The sequence below is a fragment of the Gorilla gorilla genome, chromosome 9 (assembly GCF_029281585.2).
Source record: "Gorilla gorilla gorilla isolate KB3781 chromosome 9, NHGRI_mGorGor1-v2.1_pri, whole genome shotgun sequence".
In the NCBI taxonomy this organism is placed as follows: Eukaryota; Metazoa; Chordata; class Mammalia; order Primates; family Hominidae; genus Gorilla; species Gorilla gorilla.
The window spans coordinates 5,462,587-5,484,077 of NC_073233.2; the positions used below are offsets into that span (position 1 = coordinate 5,462,587).

The 21,491-nt window shown below is 45.5% G+C and overlaps 1 protein-coding gene across 1 annotated transcript; it reads right to left on the reverse strand.

Moving 5' to 3' along the window:
* Positions 1 to 6,276: 6,276 nt before the first annotated feature.
* Positions 6,277 to 20,701, reverse strand: LOC129528733 (SH3 domain-containing kinase-binding protein 1-like). Its single transcript, XM_055370716.2, has 6 exons — positions 20,542 to 20,701; positions 19,923 to 20,032; positions 15,878 to 16,006; positions 11,882 to 12,150; positions 7,670 to 7,733; positions 6,277 to 6,414 (listed from the first exon to the last, which is right to left on the reverse strand). The coding sequence occupies exons 1-6, from the start codon at positions 20,699 to 20,701 to the stop codon at positions 6,373 to 6,375; spliced, it is 774 nt and encodes a 257-aa protein (XP_055226691.1). The 3' UTR covers positions 6,277 to 6,372.
* Positions 20,702 to 21,491: the final 790 nt, after the last annotated feature.

Consider the following 21,491-nt stretch of genomic DNA (forward strand, 5'->3'; position numbering starts at 1 on the left):
TCAGCTCACCGCAACCTCTGCCTCCCACGTTCAAGCGATTCTCCTGCCTCAGCCTCCCAAGTAGCTGGGATTACAGGCACCCACCACCACGCCTGGCTAATTTTTGTATTTTTAGTAGAGACAGGGTTTCACCATGTTGGCCAGGCTGGTCTCGAACTCCTGACCTCAGGTGATCCGCCCGCCTCAGCCTCCCAAAGTGCTGGGATTACAGGCGTGAGCCACCGTACTCAGCCTGGCCTAAACATTTTTAAGACATGGAAGATTCATTGGTGACACTTTCATCGACAGGCCCATCCTCAGCATGTGAAGTGTCCTCAATTACCCTGAAAGTTGTCACCCTCAGCTGTACCGTTTTGTCTTCCTCATCACCCCTCCCAGATTCTCAGCACCACCCACACGCGTCCCTATCAAAGCAGATTAGTTCTACCTTCAGGCCTGAAGCTTCCTCTGATAATTCCTCTTTCAATTCATGTCCTTCTCCTCCTTCCAGATTCACTTCCTCCAAGAAGACTGCCCTGATTGAGAACAAAGAACATTTTCTGAGAGCTGCCTTGGGACGACAGCAGGGAAATGAGCAGGCATTTCATACAGGCATCCGTTTACTCCCTATTCATCTATTTCCCTTCGGCATTCAAGGGCAGAGCTTCAGCCCCAGCCAAATTCTTGGTTTTCTCAGATTGACTCTAAGAAATATTCATGAAGCTTGAAAAGAATCTGCTGTATGTCTCCTAAGACATCGCTGTTTTCTTTTTTTCTTTTTTTTTGAGACAGGGTTTCACTCCAGTCACCCTGGCTGAGGTGCATTGGCGCAATCTCGGCTCACCGCAACCTCCACCTCCCAGATTCAAGCAATTCTCGTGCTTCAGCCTCCCACATAGCTGGGATTATAGGCGTGCACCACCACATCCGGCTAATTTTTTGTATTTTAGTAGAGACAGGGTTTTACCATGTTGGCCAGGCTGGTCTGGAACTCCTGAGCTCAGGCAATCCACCCACCTTGGCCTCCCAAAGTGCTGAGATTATAGGCATGAGTCACCTCGCCTGGCCAGACATCTCTGTTTTTCTTTGGGGGAAATAACCTTGGAAATGTTATTGATTTCTTCATGTTTTTTCGTTTGGTTTCAGGATGGCTTTTACCAGCTGGGTTAGTTTAAAATTTGGTTTGTAAATCCCTTAAAACTTTTGTTTTTATTTATTTTTTTGAGACAGAGTATCACTCTGTCACCAGGCTGCAGTGCAGTGGCGTGATCTTGGCTCACTGCAACCTCCCCCTCCCAAGTTTAAGTGATTCTCCTGCCTCAGCCTCCCGAGTAGCTGGGACTACAGGCGTGCCACCACGCCCAGCTAATTTTTTTTTTTTTTTTGTATTTTTAGTACAGACATAGAGTTTCACCATGTTGGTCAGGATGGTCTCGATCTCTTTGACCTCATGATCCGCCCACCTCAGTCTCCCAAATTGCTGGGATTACAGGCTTCAGCCACCATGCCCGGCCCTTTTTTTTTTTTTTTTTTTTTGAGATGGAGCTTCGCTCTTGTTGCTCAGGCTGGAGTGCAATGGCGTGATCTTGGCTCACTGCAACCTCTGCCTCCTGGGTTCAAGCAATTCTCCTGTCTCAGCCTCCTGAGTAGCTACGATTACAGGCGCCCGCCACCACACCCAGCTAACTTTTGTATTTTTAGTAGAGACTGGGTTTCACCATGTTGGCCAGGCTGGACTTGAACTCCTGACCTCAGGTGATCCGCCCGCCTCGGCCTCCCAAAGTGCTGGGATTACAGGCGTGAGCCACCGTGCCTGGCCTTTTTTTTTTTTTTTTTTTTAATAGAAGCTATAACGAAAATTTGCATTTCCAGGGCACCTTCCCATCAAAGAGCTCAAAGTTTGCAAACAAATCTTAGCTTTCTGGAGAACTGGTAATATTCTATGGGGTGGGTGGGAACAGGGAGCATTCAAGACTAAAATGACATTGTTACATAATTATCTGCATAATTTAATTAAACTTGTTGCCACTTAAATAGAACAGCTCCATGAAGCTGGTTTGCCAGGAATTCAGTTTTTTTATTTTTGTTTTTGTTTTCTTTTCCCTCAGAAAATTCTAGCTACAACCTACTACATCACCTTGTTCTGTTGTTTGGTTGAAATAAGTTATCACCTATTGCTCCAACAAGAAAAAAGGAAGAGCCCATTTTATTGTGAATTCCAAATTCACAAACACAATGAGCACCCCATCATTTGTGGGAAGGGGCTGCCCCCACAGCCACTTCAATTTGGAATCAATTCAAAAGACATGAAATAGGCCGGGTGCGGTGGCTCACGCCTGTAATCCCAGCACTTTGGGAGGTCGAGGCGGGCGGATTACCTGAGGTCAGGAGTTCGAGACCAGCCTGGCCAACATGGTGAAACCCCATCTCTATTAAAAATACAAAAATTAGCTGGGCATGGTGGTGGGCGCCTGTAGTCCCAGCTACTCAGGAGGCTGAGGTGGGAGAATCACTTGAACCCGGGAGGCGGAGATTGAAGTGAGCCAAGATTGCACCACTGTACTCCAGCCTGGGTGACAGAGTGAGACTCCACTTCAAAAAAGAAAAAGGGCATAAAGTAAAACCACCATGTGGGAACCTGTACTGACTTCATGGATTCTTGTCAGTTGCACAGGCCGCCTCTGCTCCACATGTTGGGAACCAAGCCTTGGTGACCCTAGGAATAGGACTAGGAGTGACAGGAAAAGTTCATCCCCTTAAGAGACCTGGTCCCTGCCTGTCCTTACACCACTGATATTTATTTCTGGCTTGGCCATTGTGCGCCTTCACTCGTGCTAATTTTGGGCACAGCATCTTCTTCCCTGGGTCCTAAGTGCCAAGGCTTCCCTCTGTCGGATGCCACAATCAGTCACGCTGAATGCCGGTCACCCACGCATGGGTGCTTTGTTATGGTTCTCGTTTGTACAAAATCAAAGAGGGAAGCTTTCACCAAGCCCCCTTGGTGCCAAAACATCTCGATGTTAATTTGTGCTAAAATAACTAGAGGACTAAAACCTAATCTCATACCACAAAAAGGAGACCAGGATGACCTCGCGTTACAATACAAAGGCCTTTGTGGGACCTGGGGATTATTTTTATACAGACCGTGGCGAATTTGAGCAATAAATTATACATCCTGCAGTTTTCCCATCAAGGAGCGGGTTATGAAAGGAAAGAAAACCCTGCCACTAATAAGCAAAGACACGTGTGAGGATACATACAGGATGTCCTTATGGAAGAAAACAAATTATGTACTTGAGTGTGCCACCTAGAGGACTGTGTGTGAATAAAAGTGGCTTGGCCAGGTGCGGTGGCTCATGCCTGTAATCCCAGCACTTTGGGAGGCCGAGGTGGGCAGATCACCTGAGGTCAGGAGTTCGAGACCAGCCTTGCCAACATGGCGAAACCTCGTCTCTCCTAAAAATACAAAAATTAGTTAGGCGCGGTGGCGGGCACCTGTAATCCCAGCTACTGGGGAGGCTGAGGCAGGAGAATCACTCGAGCCCAGGAGGCGGAGGTTGCAGTGAGCAGAGATCGCAACATCACACTCCAGCCTGGGTGACAGAGTGAGAGTCTGTCTCCAAAAAAAAAAAAAAAAAAAAAAAAAAAAGTGGCTTTACACAGTTATTTGAATAATGATGACTTAAAATTTTTTACACTAAAAAAGAATTTATACCTAACTGGCATTTTCTGATTAGATATGAGTATAAAACTGAACAATTTAAAAAATAGAATTCACAGGCACAGATTTCACAGATTATTTCTGTTCACTTGGGAAAGATGGGGGAGAGGCACTATATTCCATGTCTTCTAAAGATATTTCTATAAGAGAAATCTAACTGTATAAAGTGGAGAAAAATGGTATTCCAAAAAAAAAAAAAAAAATCATTCCTCTTGGACCATGACAACTTTGAACAAAACTATTCTCACAAAATTTCATTTTAATCATCTTCTTTACAAAGCACAATACTTAAGACTTTTCTAAATACAACTTTATAAAATGAAGCAAAAAAATAATCTCCATAGATGCCTGGTCGAGTCCACGCTGAATGCAAAATAATTTTTTTTTTTTTTTCAAAAGTGATACTTCCAAGCTTTTCAACATTCTCGATGGGTCCATTTTGTAAAGAGTAAAGATGGTGGCAGTTTGGGTAGCGGCTCCTCCAGTTCCTTGACGCAGAATCCTCTTGCTGGGTAGCCCGAGGGGCAGCAATGAAGCTAGACATACCAACTTCTCCTTCCAGAATCACTTCTCCCTCTCCTTATACAAAGGAAGCCAATGGCGTCTATGAGGGGGAAGACATCAGCTCTCTACATTCCATGTTGCCAGTGCTCCATGAGGGTGTTCCAACCGCTCAATTTCATCAACAATCCTACTCTGTATACACATTATATAAAACTATATAATTAGGGATTTTCATAAGTAGATGAGAAATTTGAACATCAAAGAATCCAATCTGCATTCTTAGATCATTAGGTCGTGGGGAATCTCTGGAATCTTCAAGTTTAACGCAGAAATGCTTATAACTGTCAAGGGGTACATGGATATTTTACACTGCTCTTGGGAACCTGTCACTCCTGACCCCAAGCACACTGAACCCGAGGCTGCTGAAAAGGCAATATATCCAGGGATGGGAATGGAGGGTATCAGGTTTCCTTCCTTATACACTCCCTTCCCTTAATTATGCCCCCACCCAGGAAGACCAAGGTGTTTGGGCTCCTTAAATACTCGGAGGGAAATAACAGCCTCAAGTAGCAAGGATGAGCACATAGGTTAAGAGGAAGGCAGGAGGAGGGAGGGAGGAAGAGACATTTATTTGTAATACTATCAATGATCAATAATGTGATTTTTTGTTTTTGCATCACTTCTTCAGTATTATCAACTCTCATTCTTTGTGGCTGTGCAAATCTATTAATGTTTAGTAGTTTCACTATTAAACTCAGGAAATAGACAAAGCAGCTTTTGAGAAACACATCCAACATCTTCAGGGGCCATTAAGGGACCACCCCCTCCACCCCTACCCCTGAACAGTCTCGCAATACAGTAGGCCCCTCATTTTCAGCTAAGGATGAGAAAACAGTTACATAGTCTAAGGCTGAACTGTTCATATACTACAAAGATAAAGCGGACAGGCAAACATCAGTTTCCCTGGGAAAGAAAAAGCAACTCCATAAATGCAAGAAAGTTCCAATGGCTACACTTCAACATGACCCTCCTCCCATTCTCTTGGACCTGAGGAAGGGGTTACAAGTGAGCAAGGCAAATGACATTATGTGAATACAGTTTAAACGATAACACACACGGGTAACCCAGTGCAGGAAATAATACAACTTTCCCTCCCTTGTTTTCATTTGTATTTTACTTTTATTTATTTTTGCTTTAATAATGCATATTCTGTTCACGCAAAAGGTGCAAAGGACAGAAAGCAGGGGTTTAACTTGGCTGATGAAAAATCAAGCAGGATGACATTTCTAGTTTCATGAACAACCTAAAACTAGGAGAAATAGAAAAGTCACAGCTGGTACCACAGAGCACTCCCAACTTCACAGCTGTCTCCTCTTAGGACCTTTGGCTAGGGTGAGAGAAGCTTTGAAGACAGTGGCCTCTAGTGGACTTGGATAAGTGGCAGATTTTTTTTTTTAATTTTTAATTTTTTTGAATCATGGTAGCTGCATCACAAAAGCTCCAATCAAGAGGGTGGTAAAAAGAAGGCACAGATCATTGCAAATACCAGACTTTCTCTTTCTCTTTTTGTAAATATACCATCATATATAAGCTAAAATTTCTCTTAGGGTGGTGGGGTTTGCTGGCAGGGAAAGGGACAGGTTGAACCTACAATTGCATATGTAATAGAATCCTAATGGGGGGACAAAGAGCGAGGCAGCTCTTAGCCTGAAGCAAAAGAAAAGGACACTCGCTTCTGACTACGTGTAGTACAAACACTAGGGAAGTCTGTGACAAAACACGATTAAAAAATCATAAAATTATAAAGCTTGTAAACGAATAATCTGAAATTACATTTTATTAATGGAAAATATCATCAAAATAGTACCACTATGGACTAAACTGCCTGAGTTTTCATTTCGCATTGAGATCTCAGAGTAGAAAAGCCTTTAGCACAATTTTGCTCTGTGTAAGTCACAACGAGTGCCAGCCCCAGGACTAAACCCTGGGGAAGATTCTCCTCTTGGATGGAATTTGTGTTGTGCTATCAAGACTTTTGTGCTAATCTTTCAAACAGGGACATTTTGAGGCAAACCTTTAATCTTTTGGCACAAGATTATTTTGGCTGGGGCAGAAAATTTGAGTCTCGGACTCAGGATGAATAATGTGACATTTCATTGATCAAGTATTCATTTTGATTGTAGAGCTTTCTTTATGTCGTTCACTTCCATCTAGAAAGAGAAAAATAAGAATGGAACAAAGTCATAATGAACTGGCTGGTTTTATAGAAGCTGAAAGATTATCAACCTGGTCGACTGAAAGAAAACAATCAATCTGACAATTTTAAAGGTGACATGACATCTGAATAGACAATCAACAGCAATGCCAGAAGTGACATCAACACAGAACAGGTACACAGACACGAGGCACTAGGAAATGGTGCACATTTTGATTCTCAGGCTGCCAGGCTGCAAAGTTTGTCAAAAGCAGCAATAATTCAAGTTTCTTAGCCAGAGGGTAGAGCAGGCGGTCCTAACAGGCTGGGCCATCTGGCAGTGTTGGAAGGCAGCTGTGGTTGGCTCAAGGGGGTGTCTGTCAGCACCCCCAAAATGATGGCAAGCAGCTACCTATCCTTTGTTAAGCAGCATGGGTCCCCATCACCACAAGGGTGCCAACTGGATGAAAGCTAAAAGTCTACCTTCGGTCAATCAGAACTCCCACGCATTCTCTGCCATTTGGTAACAGCAGTGTTGAATCAGAGGCTACAGGGGACAGAGCTCTAACACCCTGGCAGGACAGAAATGGCCATCACTGAGAAATCAAGAGCAAATGCCCCCGAACGTGGACAGCTGTGGCCCCTGGAGCCATAGTGACCACATATAATGAGGCCTCTTGGAAATGGAGGTGGGAGAGGGGCTTTTCACAGAGATGTTTAAGATAAATTCCAGGCTGGGTGCGGTGGCTCACACCTGTAATCCCAACACTTTGGGAGGCTGAGGCAGGCGGATCACCTGAGGTCAGGAGATCGAGACCACCCTGGCTAACACAGTGAAACCCCGTCTCTACTAAAAATACAAAAAATTAGCCAGGTGTGGTGGCACATGCCTGTAGTCCCAGCTAATCGGGAGTCTGAGGCAGGAGAATTGCTTGAACCCGGGAGGCGGAGGTTGCAGGGAGCCAAGATGGCGCCATTGCACTCCAGCCTGGGTCACAGAGCGAGACTCCATCTCAAAAAGAAAAAAAAAAAAAAGATAAATTCCAAATGAGAAACCCAATTTGGGGCACATTTCCTAATGTTTCCCTTCCCCAAGACTTCCTGGGGAAACGATATGTAGTAAGCCCATACGATTCTAAGAAGATGGTCACAGGAAATGTATCCAGATCTGCAGAGAGGTGACAATCATTTATTTTTGAAATAAAAGCCCTGACAATGTCCTGCCCCACTGAGCCTAGGACTCACGGGCAGCAGAACCCAAAGGGACGCACCTGCAACCGAAGCCGGATTTTCTTCTCTTCATCCAACTCAGACAATAACTGTTTAATCTCTCGTCTGAAAAGCAAATGGCAATGAAATTAACCAAAATCCCAGACTTCCTTCATCAGAGATCAGAAATCTCTTATTATCATTACAAAATCCATCTGATCCTTTTTTACAAAGAAACTGTGGACAAAACATCACTATTTTCTTTGCTTTGTTACTGCTTAAAATTTGTTTCAGACAGTAAGGCTCACCATTATTCTGGGGCCCCTAAAATATGTAGCCAGCAACTGGTGGGTGCGGAAGTGATCTTTGAAATCCCTTAGTCCAAACTTCTCTCAAAAGGATAAGATGGGGAAACTGAGGCCCAGCGTGGTGGCCTGACTTGCCCAATTACTAGACTTCACGTAACCTGTCAGAATATGACAGGTTCATATTCTGTCATCTTCCCCATAACCATTCCTTTATTACAAAATCACTGGGCTTTAAATGTACTTATTATAATTTTTTTTTTTTGAGACAAGGGCTTGCTCTATTGTTCAGGCTGAAGTGCAGTGGCACGATCACAGGTCACTGCAGCCTCAACCTCCCAAACTCAAGCGATCCTCCTGCCTCAGCCTCCTGAGTAGCTAGGACTACAAGCGCACACTACCATGCCAGGCCAATTTTTAAAATTATTTTTGTAGAGATGGGGGTCTATGTTGCCCAGGCTGGTCTTGAACTCCTGGGCTCTAGCAATCCTCCTGCCTTGGCCTCCCAAAGTGCTAGGATTACAGACATGAACCACTAAGCCTGGCTCTTCTTGTAATTTTTATTGCAGATGTTTTTACCACTCCATATATATTTCCTTTATTTTATTTATTTATTTATTTATTTATTTTTATTATTATTATTTTTTGAGATGGAGTCTCACTCTGTTGCCCAGGCTGGAGTTCAGTGGGGTGATCTCGGCTCACGGCAACCTCTGCCTCCTGGGTTCAAGCGATTCTCCTGCCTCAGCCTCCCGAGGAGCTGGGATTACAGGCACACACCACCATGCCTGGCTAATTTTTGTATTTTTAGTAGAGACGGGGTTTCACCATGTTGGCCAGGCTGGTCCCGAACCCCTCACCTCAGGTGATCAGCCCACCTCAGCCTCCCAAAGTGCTAGGATTACAGGCATAAGCCACCGCACCTGGCCTATTTCCTTTATTTTCAATAGGGTTTTTAATTGCTGAAAGGTTACTGGTATGTTTTCATGGATTCTCACAAAATCCTACACAGTAAGTCCCAAAAACTTGGGGGTAAAATAATTGGAGTAACGGTATGGCAATCATGTCTTAGAGAAACTGGCATGACTTAGGATCCACGGCCTAATGCCCTTTCCAACATGAAAAATAATGAAGTGCACAGCACTAACCATCCCACAAAGTTAGGGCTCTATACTTAGGACACTGCAACCATCCAAACACTGGGCAGAGAGCTGTCCTCCATTTTCAGGTATCCAACCCTCCATTTTACATGCATATTTTTACAGACTGGATTGGAAAATCAAGAAACAAAGATGCCTGAGACACCACAGTAAAATAAGGTGGAAGTTATATTGCATTTTCTCACTTCGGATGAGCACGATGATGGTCCCTATTCTCTGGGGCAGTGTCCCAGCTCTGCTGTCAACATACTGGGTTTATATCACAACGAATATGAACCAGTTGTGATTCATTATTGTATTTATTTAAGCACACATCATGCACCCATATCTCATTGGGTACTACTTAGGGATTAGGAAGGAAGAAGGTGAGACTCCAAGCAAATGCTCCAACCCCAGGAGACTGGCAGGCAAAGCCTCAAGCAGTCCAGCTGTGGGGAGTTAATTGGGGAAAGCAGTCCAAAGAAAGTCACTAAGTCTTGAACTAGTGAAATGAAAATGAGCGTAAGTCTATGAGGAGGAAGAAACACAGGGGAATTGACAGAGAAAAGCCAGAGAAAAGCAGGGAGGTGAGAACCAGCTTATTTGGGGATAAGGAGAGCTGGTGTGGACTTGAGTTGAAGGCTAACAGGAAACTGACATGAAGAACTAATACAAGAGACTAGTAGGGACCCACTGACCCTGGGCACGAAGGCCAGACTGACGTAGGCAGCAAAAGGCAGGCTTTGGAAGAGAGGCCACTGTGGGGTGTTGACTCAAGAGATGTTGGCCGGGGAAAGACAATTCCCACCAACTATTTGCAGGCTTCACAGTGGGGGAGAAACATGGTGTGGCAGCCCGGAAGCACAGGGCATTTCAGATGTTGCAGGCACCTCTCAGAGGGTCCAAACAGCTAAAGCCCTGAATTCAAGCCAGTCTGATGCCATGATGGTCCTGTTCAGAAGGCAATAACCAATGCTCTGGGGTATCCTGGGGCCTCTGGGATGTCCTGTCTAGGAAAGGGACACAGGTCACCTGGACGTGGATGGGGCCTTTGGGTACCCAAATGAGTAACCTCCAGAGCCAGATAGGAGCTGGGGACTTTAAGGGGTTAGAGGTAGCCTGGCTGGCCCCAGGATTCCTTCTCAAGTACCATCTGTCAGTCTTGTATATTAATCTGATGGATCTCTTCCAGGCTGGGGTAAGTCCAAGAGGCTTCAATTCCCTCCCAGCCTGAGTGGAACAGAACCCGCTTAGAGCCACATTACTCAAAGCGAATTCCATGGAACCCTCATCCTAGGATGCTCTGGAAAAAAAAGGTTCTGTGATTAAGCAGGTGTGGGACACCTTGCATATGCTATCCTCTCCATCCTCCCAATGCAAAGCGAAGGCTCTGAAGAGCCCTTCAGAAAAGAACTTAAGTTTGCTTAACCCAGTTATCCCCCCAAAGTGACCACAAAACACATTAGGGCCCTCAAGCCAAGTAGAGGGAGGCAGGTGACAGGGCTTCTGCTGACCCCAGACTGGCAGAGGGCTTCATCGCTGTAAGTCTCTGGCTGCATCTCCTGTCACCACCCCAGGCACCTCCAATCCAAGGAGGCCAGTCACCTGGGGATGTGTTGACCTCACCAGGCTGCCCCGTGTGGCCAGGAATCAACATGATGTTTTCGCTGCTGGAGTAGTGTGCTCTTGGCAATCCTAAATCATCGTTCAAAATCCTACCCGGGAAATAACTCTTTGAGGTGCCTCCCTTGATTCTCTCAAGAAACAGCTAACTGATCCCTAAACTCCTCGAGCCTCAGTTTACTCAGAGCAGTGCCTCCCTACTTTTTTTTTTTTTTTAGACGGAGTCTCGCTCTGTCACCCATGCTGGAGTGCAGTGGCGCAATCTTGGCTCACTGCAACCTCCTCCTCCTGGGTTCAAGCAATTCTCCTGCCTCAGCCTCCCAAGTGGCTGGGATTACAGGTGCAAGCCACCACGCCCAACTAATTTTTTTGTATTTTTAGTAGAGACAGGGATTCGCCATGTTGGCCAGGCTAGTCTCAAACTCCTGACCTCAGGTGATTCACCTGCCTTGGCCTCCCAAAGTGCTGAGATTACAGGCATGAGCCACCATGCCCATTTTCTACTTCTAATCCTCCTATGGGCTTTGTCATTGCAAACCACATCCTGGATGATAATGATGTATGATACTTATTTTTGTGTCCAGGCCTTTCTCCTCAACAAAGTGCTCCTTGAGGATTAGAGATGTGGCGAGAGTGTGTGTGCAGCCATGCAGGAAGAAAGACCCCCACTGCCCCGCCCCACCCACTGCAGTCTCATGGTGAGAACATCTTACTGAGTGTAAAATCTTGGGCTTCAAGATTCCCTACATCTTCTTCATACATTACTTGTACCTCAATGCAGGCCAACTGCTTCATCTGGCAGCTAAGTGAAGAAATTGCCATTTTTCTGTTGCAAGAGGAAAAGCTAGCTGTTGAGCTTATTTAAGAAGTGGTTCATGTACATACTGTATTTTATGGGGGATTTAAATGCTTTTCTTCTTAGCAGCCTGCTGAGAGCATCAGTCCCTGCAATGGACTCATCCCTCTATGCCCCATGGCCAGCCCGTGCCCTTCCTGCACACAGTAAGTCCAGCAAAAACATGCAGCAAAATTTAGGTATAAATTAAGACTCTCGGGGTCTACACGCACTCCCACCATTGCTGCCACCATCACCGGGGAGACCAGGCCCGCCCTCCAAGGCAGGCTGGGATCCATGCTTTCAGAACTAGGTGCTGGCCTGGCAGAGAGCAACCTGGGTGATGGCCCCCAAGAGTCCCCAGGCACTCACTTCTGCTGGTCCTTCATGGTCTCGATGATGCTCCTCAGCTCGCGGACCTGTGTCCTTAGCTCCTCCACGGTCGCCTGGCTGCTGGCCGCAGGCTCCATCTTTGGTTTTCCTTCCGTGCTGAACAGAGACGGGGAGTTGGCTCTGTGTCCAGCTGTTCCCAAAGAGGATGACAGGGGGGAGGGCGCCGCTGAGGACAGAGGGGCTGGCCCACCGCCACCTGCTGCCATGGTCCCTGGCTTGGGCGGCAGGGATGCTTTGTTGTCAGACACCTGTGACGAGGGAAGGCAGGGAGGGTTCAGGGCCGGGGATTTGTGTGCTGCGTCTTTGTCCTGGTTAGTCAAACTCTCCGTTAACACCACTGTCCCCGCCTCTCTCCACACACTCCATTCACTTGTTCCTTCATCCACAAGCCACCAAGGGCCTGCTTGGTACAGGCATTTCCCCCTTACTCACATGCTGCCTTCTATGTATTTTAAATGTGACCTTCTTTCTGGACAGAGAGTTTCCGACTGGTTCAATATACACATTGAGATGCCCAACTACTTGCCAGGCACCACAAACTCTGAAGTGAACAAGACATGCCTTAATAGGCATTCTCCTGGTCTCCAGGGAGCTCAGAACCCAGTGGGGCGCAGACAGACAGACAGACCAACGCACTGAGATGGGGGGACGACTGCACAGAGGGAGGTGAGCATACAGAGCCCCAGAAACACAGAAAAGGGGCCAGCCATCCAGACGGGCAGGCATCGCAAGCAGGTGCTGACAGTCCCGTCTTGGAGGAGGACCAAGAAGTAGCCAGAGGGAAGGAGGGGCGCTTAGAGAAAGAAGCTGCAGCGGGAGGGAACACGCCAGGCAAAGGTCTAGAGACCGCAGAGCAAAATGCATTGGTGGGAAGTACTGCTAGACCGTCAAAGGGGGCAAGAGAGGGCCTTGGGGGCAGAGCTAAGGCTGGGAAGTACAAGCTGCTAGGCGAAAGGGTGAGAGGAGGGCACACGGTGCTGAGGACCATGCTGGCTGCAGAAAGGCTGAAGGGTTGGCAGATGTGGAGCTGGAGAGAACTGCTGGGAGAGTCTTACACAACGTAAGCTAGAAGCGGTCAGGGTTGGACCCAGGCAGTGGCTAGGAGGATAGACACAAGACAACTTTGAGTGATGTGGCAAAGGCAAGCACAGCCGACATAGAGCACCAGGCATTGTTCCCAGTGCTGGGGGCAGGAGTGGGCCAGGAGGATGGAGACCCTGCCCTCATGGAACAGACGCCTTGTGAGCAGGGAGATGTGGTCCTGGACAGGATGCAGAGGGTGGAGGAGGAAGGACAGATCAGGGACCACGGGTGTGGTGCACACACCAGGCATCGAGATTGTACCTTTCATGGGAGAAACAGCAGATTGGAGAATCAGGTAATGATTTCCGTTTTTGACACATTGGATTTTAGGAGCCCTTAGTGACTGGGAAAGAGGGGAGGAAGAGGGGATGAAGCAGAAGACAGGCCTGGAGGAGAGTCCAGAAGGAACGAAGTGGTTGCATGCGTGGGTGAAGGGTGCTGAGAGGAAAACTGGGTGGAGTCCACTTGGTGGAGCCAGGGAGACAGAAAGCTGCTCCTGGCAGATGAGCACCTGGATGGGAGGTGAAGGTGTGGCCTGCAAGTTTAGGACTCTCTTTCCAGAAACTTGGTTAAGGCAGGAAGACGGGAGAGAGGGAGCATGCTCATGCGGAAGCTTCAGGGGGAGGTGGGATCAGGGAAGGGCTCTGTTCACTTTCCGGGACTGGGGAGACCCTAAGCTGCACGATACGCTGAGAGAAAGAGCCAGCGAAGGGCCAGGCTGAAGATGGAGGAGACTGGCGGGGGAGGCCTGATGGAGAAGTGTCCTGAGGAGGCCAGGAGGGCCGAGGAAGAAGGACAGTCATGGGCGAGAGAGAAGAGGGGTGCCCAGTAGGCCCCTGGGGGAGAAGGCACCAACAAGGGAGCTGGGAGGCAGGTGGCGAGGAGGGAAAAGAGTGGGACAGGATGTTGGGAGGCGGGGGCGATGAGCAGCAGGGCAGAAGTAGAGGCTGGTGGTGAAGCTTGGCAACGCGGCCGTGAGACTCCCTCCAGCAGCAGGTACCCAGCAGGCTACCCCAGCGCAGGAGCCAAAAGGGGCTTGGCTGGCATGGCGAGGAGGCAGAGTCTGGATTCAGGCTGTGCTAGAGGGAGAGACTGGGCAGAGAAAGCCAAAAGCAGATGGGCCATCATTCCCAGCCTCTCTGCTCGCCTTTTTTCTGCCAAGTTACCATTGAGGAAAAGTGCTCTCTGCTGCCAGGAATAGCGCTCCGCCAGCCTGTGCATTATCATTAGTAGGAGTCAGAGTAAGAGGGAAGAGGAACTGACATTTCTGGAGCAATGAGCACATGCCGGACACCGGCTAGACAATTTGAGCAACGATCGGTTGGCACAAGCATTTTACCAAGCAGAAAACTGAGGCTTAGAGAAGTGGCTGAGTAGTTCCCCAAGACTCATAGGTAATAACTGGCAGAACAGGGGATCAATTCCCTATCAACTGGATCCCTCAAGTCCAGCACTGCGACTGTGGCTGCCTGAGTCTGAAGATTCGCACTCTCCTGTCCTCTCCTTTGCTTGTCACCTATTCCTGGGCTTTTGCCTTTTCCTGTTGCCCATCCTGCATCCTTGCGGACCTCCCATACTCCTGTGACCCACCAATGCCTTTGCACTGACTGACTTCCAGACACTTCTTGAATCAATGCTTCTCTTGGCATTTCCTATATGACACGCTCTCCCGGCCCATTTCGGCTACTGAGCAATTTTAAAGCCCTCACAGAGTATAGGCCACCGCCCTCCCTGATCAAATTAGTTCAAGTGGAATTTCTAGAAGCACTGAAGAGCACAACATGACAACTCCGGGGAAGTGAAATAGGCTAATGGGATACAACTGTGTAAATCAGAACCACGAAAACCCACTGTCCACCAGTAGATGTCACTGTAGAGACACCCCAGGGATGTCAAATGAAACTATACCTACGGTCACCAGAAAAAACGGGTCTAAATGCAATTTCTGAAGATGGAATCCTTTTATAAAGAAAGAATGCTTCGGTTTTTGAATAATTACAACTGATCTGTTGTATAGGATCACGTTTTGCTTACTGTATCAGATTTTTCAGAAAATCTATACATGTAAATTCTTAAATCTATGGAGAAGGAAAATTCCACGGTAACCTTTGATTTCTTTGTGCTATTCCTGCTTCAAGTGACTATAGTTTTCTGCTTTTAGACAGAAAGAAGTTGCTAATATTCAGAGAAAATAATTCCAATTGACTTGGTTTTCTTAGTGGGAGAAAATGGAATTTTAAAATCTTGGTTCGTATTCACAGGAAGAAAATTTGCACAAGATGCTCCTCAAAAGTTACATGCAGTAGCTAAAAGTTAAATGTCTTCCTTGTTTCTCATAAACTAATAAAGTATCTGTACTATTCTCTGGGCATGGAATAAAATTAAAGTGTTTTTAGACTATAAATTTATCATAGAATGTGACTCCAAATCAATTTTCTTTAAGAGACCACATTAGTTATTTATATTTATGATCTTCCAACTATAATTTGTGACGAGCTTTGAACATAAAAGACAAGATCTGTGGGCAGAGGGCACAGCATTTAATATATTTAATGTCTTCTCTCTAGATGCCTCAAGGCTTTTTAAATTGTTCTGGTTGTGGTGATGGTGGTAGTGTGTGAAGGTATTTGTGAATGTGTGTGTGATGGTATGAAGAGGAGATCAAACCACAAGAGAACAACATGGGAAATAAACAACTGAACTTGTATCTCAGGGATTCTGCCTAGTTTCGGAGACTGCAACATGCCTTGGGGATTTTGATGAGTAACAGAATCGCTGTCACTGAAGAATGACAAACACCTGCACTGTTTGTGTATCTTTGTTTGGTTTATAACCCATCATTAGCACATGCATGAAATGACAGGGACACCCTCGCCATGGCTGGTGACTCACTTGGGATATGGTAACAGTCTTGGAAGTTTTCTTTGACGCATCCACTCCTCTGTGCGCAAGTGAAATGTGTTCCTCCTTATCCTCTTCGGGACATGGGGAGTCGAAGATATCAGGGCTTGAAAGGGATGACTGATAAAGCCAAAAGAAAATGCTTTTGTCAGAATTACACCTTAGCTGACACTACTTTCGTTAATATAATGCTGTATGCTTTCCAAAGCACTTGACACTGCTATTTTGTCTTCTCACGATAACCCTGTGAGGCAAAAAAGTGTGCTGTTATCCACGCGCTCAAGTCACATAGCTGATTAGTGGCAGAACTGCGACTAAGAAGCAAGGTTTCCTAAACCAGGGATCTTGCCACTGATGTCCATCAATCACTTCATCCTTGCAAGCATCCATCGTCCATCCTTTCCTGCTCCTTCCTCTAAACATTTGCTACCATGTGCCAAGCAGTGAGCTTGTACTGCAGACTTAGTGACATGCCGCACAGGATGCCTGCCCTCACAGGGCTGACAGTCTACCAGGGAAGAACACACAGGTCAACAAGAGGCTGCTCTAATCTGCCTCTCCTCCATTCCCTCCTCTTCCTTTTCCTTGACCTTTTCCATGATCACTAAATCTGCTGCATACGGAAGTGCCCTAAAGGATGTGTCTGAGAGAAAACCATTTCCAGGGATAAGGGCTCACCAGGCTTGTGGTCCAGTGACCAGTGTTTCCTCAGCTTGAGAGCACAGCCCTGCTCGCTAGTGCAACAAGCTCATATCTCCTTTCGTACCTGCTGCTAAATCTCTGCCCTCATTATTGCTGACAGCCAACATTCATTTTGGAGTCTGTATTGCTATAGTATATTTACAGAATGGCAGCATCTTTTGGTAAAATATAGGACGACACCCCTGTTCTTTCTGCCTCACTGTGAAGATCACTATAAAGATAAAAAAGCCAGATGAGGCCAGATGCAGTGGCTCATGACCGTAATCCCAACACGGGGATTATGAGGCGGGAGGATCTCTTGAGCCCAGGAATTTGGGACCAGCCTGGGCAACATGGTGAAACTCCATCTCTACGAAAAATACAAAAATTAGCCAGGCATGGTGGTGTGCACCTGGAGTCCCAGCTACTCGGGAGGCTGAGGTGGAAGGATCACTTGAGCCCTGGAGGTCGAGGGTGCAGTGAGCCATTGACATTGCACCACTGCACTCCAGCCTGGACAAAAGAGTGGGGACCCTGTCTGGAAAAAAAAAAAAAATTCTGGACCAATTCACTGGAATTCACTTGGTCACAGATGATCACTGGGCTAGAATTTCCCTATTTTGGAACAAAGCAAATTAAAATAAGAGTTCCTATAGCAAGGAATCCTTTATAATGAAGAATCTTCCACAGATCTCTTTCAGCAAGCTCATCTTCAGCTTCATCTCTATGCTTTCTACCCTGGTGGTAGAAAAACAGTCCCATTTAAAGTCACCACTTGGCGTCATTATAGAAAAATTACACCCAAAAATATAGTATGTTTTCTTCTGTTTACTTAAGGCAGAAACCTAATGCATTTTAGGGAATTTTTAAGCAAATTTTTCAATTTAACAGGTTTTATTTGTTAACCTTCATTTAATCTGAAAATCCAATTACCTAGAATAACGTTTCCCCCACCACCAAGCCTTCTTATTAATCTAGGCTTAACTGCTTAGCCACCATACCATGCCTGAATCCTTTCATTTTGAGATTTTATTCAAAAAGCCAGTTCCCTCCATTACAACCTAGGGTTCATGAGCTGCCAATCAAAGCTTGCTCTTTGAGTCCTATAAACATAAAGAACTTCAGCTAGGGTCAGAGGCCCCAGGCTGGGGAATCATGACTGGTGCATTTCCTCCATCATTTCCCCCAGTGACCTTTGAGGAATACGCCCATATCCACTAAGCCTCCACTTGCCTATGAAAAATCCACAGGTGCTAACTGAAGGAGAGTAAATAGGAATTCAATGTACACATCCAAGTAGGGATGAATGGGAATGAAGAGAATATAATATTTATACTTTAAAGCACAAATATATCCTTTTGTTTTAAGTCTGCAAATGAAATCACTTCATATAAAATGCCAAACTTCGAGTCATTGTGCCGTAAGCTTCCTGCAGGCAGTGACCATGTGCTTTTCATTCCAGTTGTATCTTTGGTACCTGGCACAGTGCCGAGCCCATAGGGGATAGATGTCTATAAAGAGTTGTTGAATGAATGAACAACTGTGTAGTCCGAAGGCAGTGAAGATGATATGTCCTCACCACATCCCCCAAATACATACGAACTCTCAGGCATGGGATGTATGGACCAAAGGTGGGACAAGAGATGGTAATTTAAACCTTTCTGTAATTCTGGAAGTCACAAGGCTCTCTAGACCTTGAAAAGTTGGGAAGAATTTGGAAGGAAGACAAAAATGATCAAGGATTTACAGAGAAGATGGAGGAGGTAGGATTGAAAAACAAAATATAGAGATACTAAGAACCAACTAAACAGGTCGTGGGTATAAGAGGGGTGTTGGGGTGGGGTGTGAAGAGGTGAGAGGGAGAAGGGAAAGAAGGTGGTGTTGACAGAGAAGTCTGTATAACAATAAAAAAGTCAGCTACTTTTAAAAGTGTTTCACCCAAAAAGTTGTCAATGCAGTTAGGTTTTTCATACTAAGAGGAAAAATAGGATGACTCAAACCATACTTCCATACTCTAGATATGAGAGAAGAGGTTCCAAGGAAGTGACATTCTTTTTCTTCTAAATGATGACACCTTAGGTGGGATCAGTGATGACATGAAAATAGGAAGTGTCCTGGGAAACCTGCAAAAGGTTAATTCCTTGGTTTATCTGGGTAGAGGTTATAAGGACTTAGACTCACTGGAACAAGGCAATGTGCTATATGGAAATAAATAGAGAGAGAGAGAGAGAGAGAGAGAGAGAGAGATCGAACTTATACACAAACACAACTTGTGGAAGGTGAGCTTGGAGGGGACAGAACAACCTGTGGCAAAAGCAAAGCATACATTTCCCTTTGACCCACTTCCAGAAAATTTTTACCCAAGTCAATAATTTTAGAGCAGCATCAAGATTTTTCTGCAGTGGCATTCATTTGAGTGTTGTTTATAATGAGGAACTGGAAACAACATAAATGCCCAATAACAATACATTGGCTAAACGCTCACATACTCATAGGTTAGAAAAATGGGCAGCCATGAAATGTGATATCAGGGAAGAATGTGTCATGACTGGGGAGAAAGGCACACAACAGAAGAGGAGAAAAGCAAGTTTCACAACGATGCGTACTACGTAATCCTATTTGTGAAGAAATAATTTTATATATACAAATAATTTTTTTTAAAAAAGCTAAGGCTGTATAACAAAAAGTTAACGGTTCTTTGCACTGGGGAGCAGGATTACAGATAACTTTCTTCTTTACACATTTTGTAGTTCAAATTTGGTACAATAAACGTGTAATAGGTTTGCAATAAAAAGTCATTCAAAACGACCCAAACAAAAATCTTCTATGGGTTATCCTGAGTGTTCCAATCAGTCTCTCCTTCATCACCAGGTGCCTCATATGTTTGAAAACAATCTCCTGAAGGTCTGTGTGGTATTCTGTGGAGGGGCACAGGCAACGGGGATTTGAGAGAGAAAGGTTCGGCTGCTGCCTGGCGCTATATAGGAGCAGATCTTTATTTAGTAAAGTTTTGTTTTGTTTACACACCAAACCAGCCTCATTCTCCTCTCCCCACCCATAAAACGTGATTTTTTTTCTTACCCATTTCATTTCAGGTTCAAATAAGAATCAGTCTGGAAGGAAAGAAAAGGAAAGTGGGAATACGGAGCACCTACCTTGCTGGCAGAAACACAAAGAACAGATAGAAAGAAATGCCGCTCAAGTAAAGAAGACTGAAATCACTTTTGGTTGGCAGTGTATCTCATGGCCTCCCTCTCCCAGGGTGTCCACAAATCGGCTTAGCTAGAGTTTCTAATCTGTCCTGCTTTTCCGCTGTAGAGAAGTAAGGGGACATACAGTTTGAGGAGACACTTACAGATGTGAGGGACTGGGACGGAGGCCGCCTCCCTGTAGCTTTTGGTCTGCTTGTGGTCGGATGACTGAGTTTCTCAGTAGATGATACCACGGAGTCAAAACCTTCTAAGTCTAAAACAAAAGTAAAACAGTTTTAAGAGCCAAAATAGGAGCAAAGACTCTTATGATATGTCATAAGCACCTCTCTTCCTCAATAATAATACTTTCTGTCTGGATTACACTTCATCTTTTACAAAGGCTGTTTACGTCCTTTGGTCATTCAATAAACAGGATTCAAACTGAATGGAATAATCATGTCCTTCTTAGTTTAACAAGCTATTGCATGGAAGAGAGAGAAACAGGATTTTTCTTTTTCCCTTCTACAGCTATATCCATAAATCTTTAAAAAGCTACAGAAAGAGGATTAGAGGAAGAATCCTCTTTTTTCCACAAATCCAAGTCCATTTTAGTAGACAGAACACTCTGGCAGTCTCGACACAAAAGGCAGTTATTACAAGGTACAACAGCCACAAGCGAGTGGATGCCGGTCATTGATTCCAAAAGACAAGAAGAGATGGCAGTCCTGCTCCTCTGCACTTGTGACTGGTCTAGAGGCAGCTATGTAGTCCAATTTGAGTTACTGAGCAATATAGGGCAGTATACTGAGAGCCTGTGGGAAACAGATTTTTCTCTCTGTCCAGAGAGAGGCAAGTGAGAAGGCCTTTTGTGCTGCTGTTCCTCTTCTTTCCTGCTTGGGATGCTACTGTGTAAGGACAGGATGTCTGGAGCTGTGGCAGCCATCTGGTGACCATGTGGCCATCTAGTCACAGGATGGCAAGGCAGAAAAATGGAAAATGTTAACTGACAACCCCGATGGGTTGCAACCCTGGGATGATCTAGTGCCCAGACTTCTTGCCATGTGAAATTAACAAACGCCTGTTATTTCAGCCAGTTTTAATCAGATATTCTTTATTTGAAGCTAAAAACATCCTAACTGCCATAACTGCAGCTATACTGGTCCAGGACAGAGAAGTTAAAAAAAATGATGTGCATTTCCCCTCACTTTATTTTGGGGATAATTCTTTTGCTGATGGTTATAATAAGTGATCTGGCTGTATGACAGCTTTATTCTATTAATGAACAGGCAGGTGTTATCTGCAAACTATTTTCTTTAGTAGAAGATGCAAAATCAAGCACAAGTCACTGGTCAGGAGAAGCCATTAAATTACACCTGGGATTATATTAAGTGACATTATCCTAGCACCTGATGATAACTCCTCTTATCAGGGCAAGGCAGGTATAATGAAAGGTTAACCATCCGCAGAGATGGCACAAAGGAAAACATCAGTGGTGCTCTGAAGCCAAGAGGGAGCCCATCAGCATCCAGTATCTGAATGAGGCTCATAAACACCCATCTCTCTAGCTGGGCTCAGCAGGGTGCCAGGAGGGCCCTGGCCAGGGGAGGGCAAAGATTCCCCCTGCTAGAATGTGCTTCTCCAGTCCTGGCTCACTAAGCTGACCCCTCTCAGGGGCCTTCCCTTTAAGAGAACCTTATTATTATTTTTTCTTTCTTTCTTTTCTTCCCCTCCCT

Bases quoted from the DNA above. Each gene is read 5' to 3' on its own strand.
- LOC129528733 (XM_055370716.2), bottom strand. From the start codon at position 20,701: ATGGCTGCCACAGCTCCAGACATCCTGTCCTTACACAGTAGCATCCCA. The intron at 20,033-20,541 runs GTAACTCAAATT...CTTTTGTTTTAG, and splicing joins ATACTGCCCTATATTGCTCA to ACTTAGAAGGTTTTGACTCC. The intron at 6,415-7,669 runs GTGCGTCCCTTT...TTCTCTTTCTAG, and splicing joins AAATCCGGCTTCGGTTGCAG to ATGGAAGTGAACGACATAAA.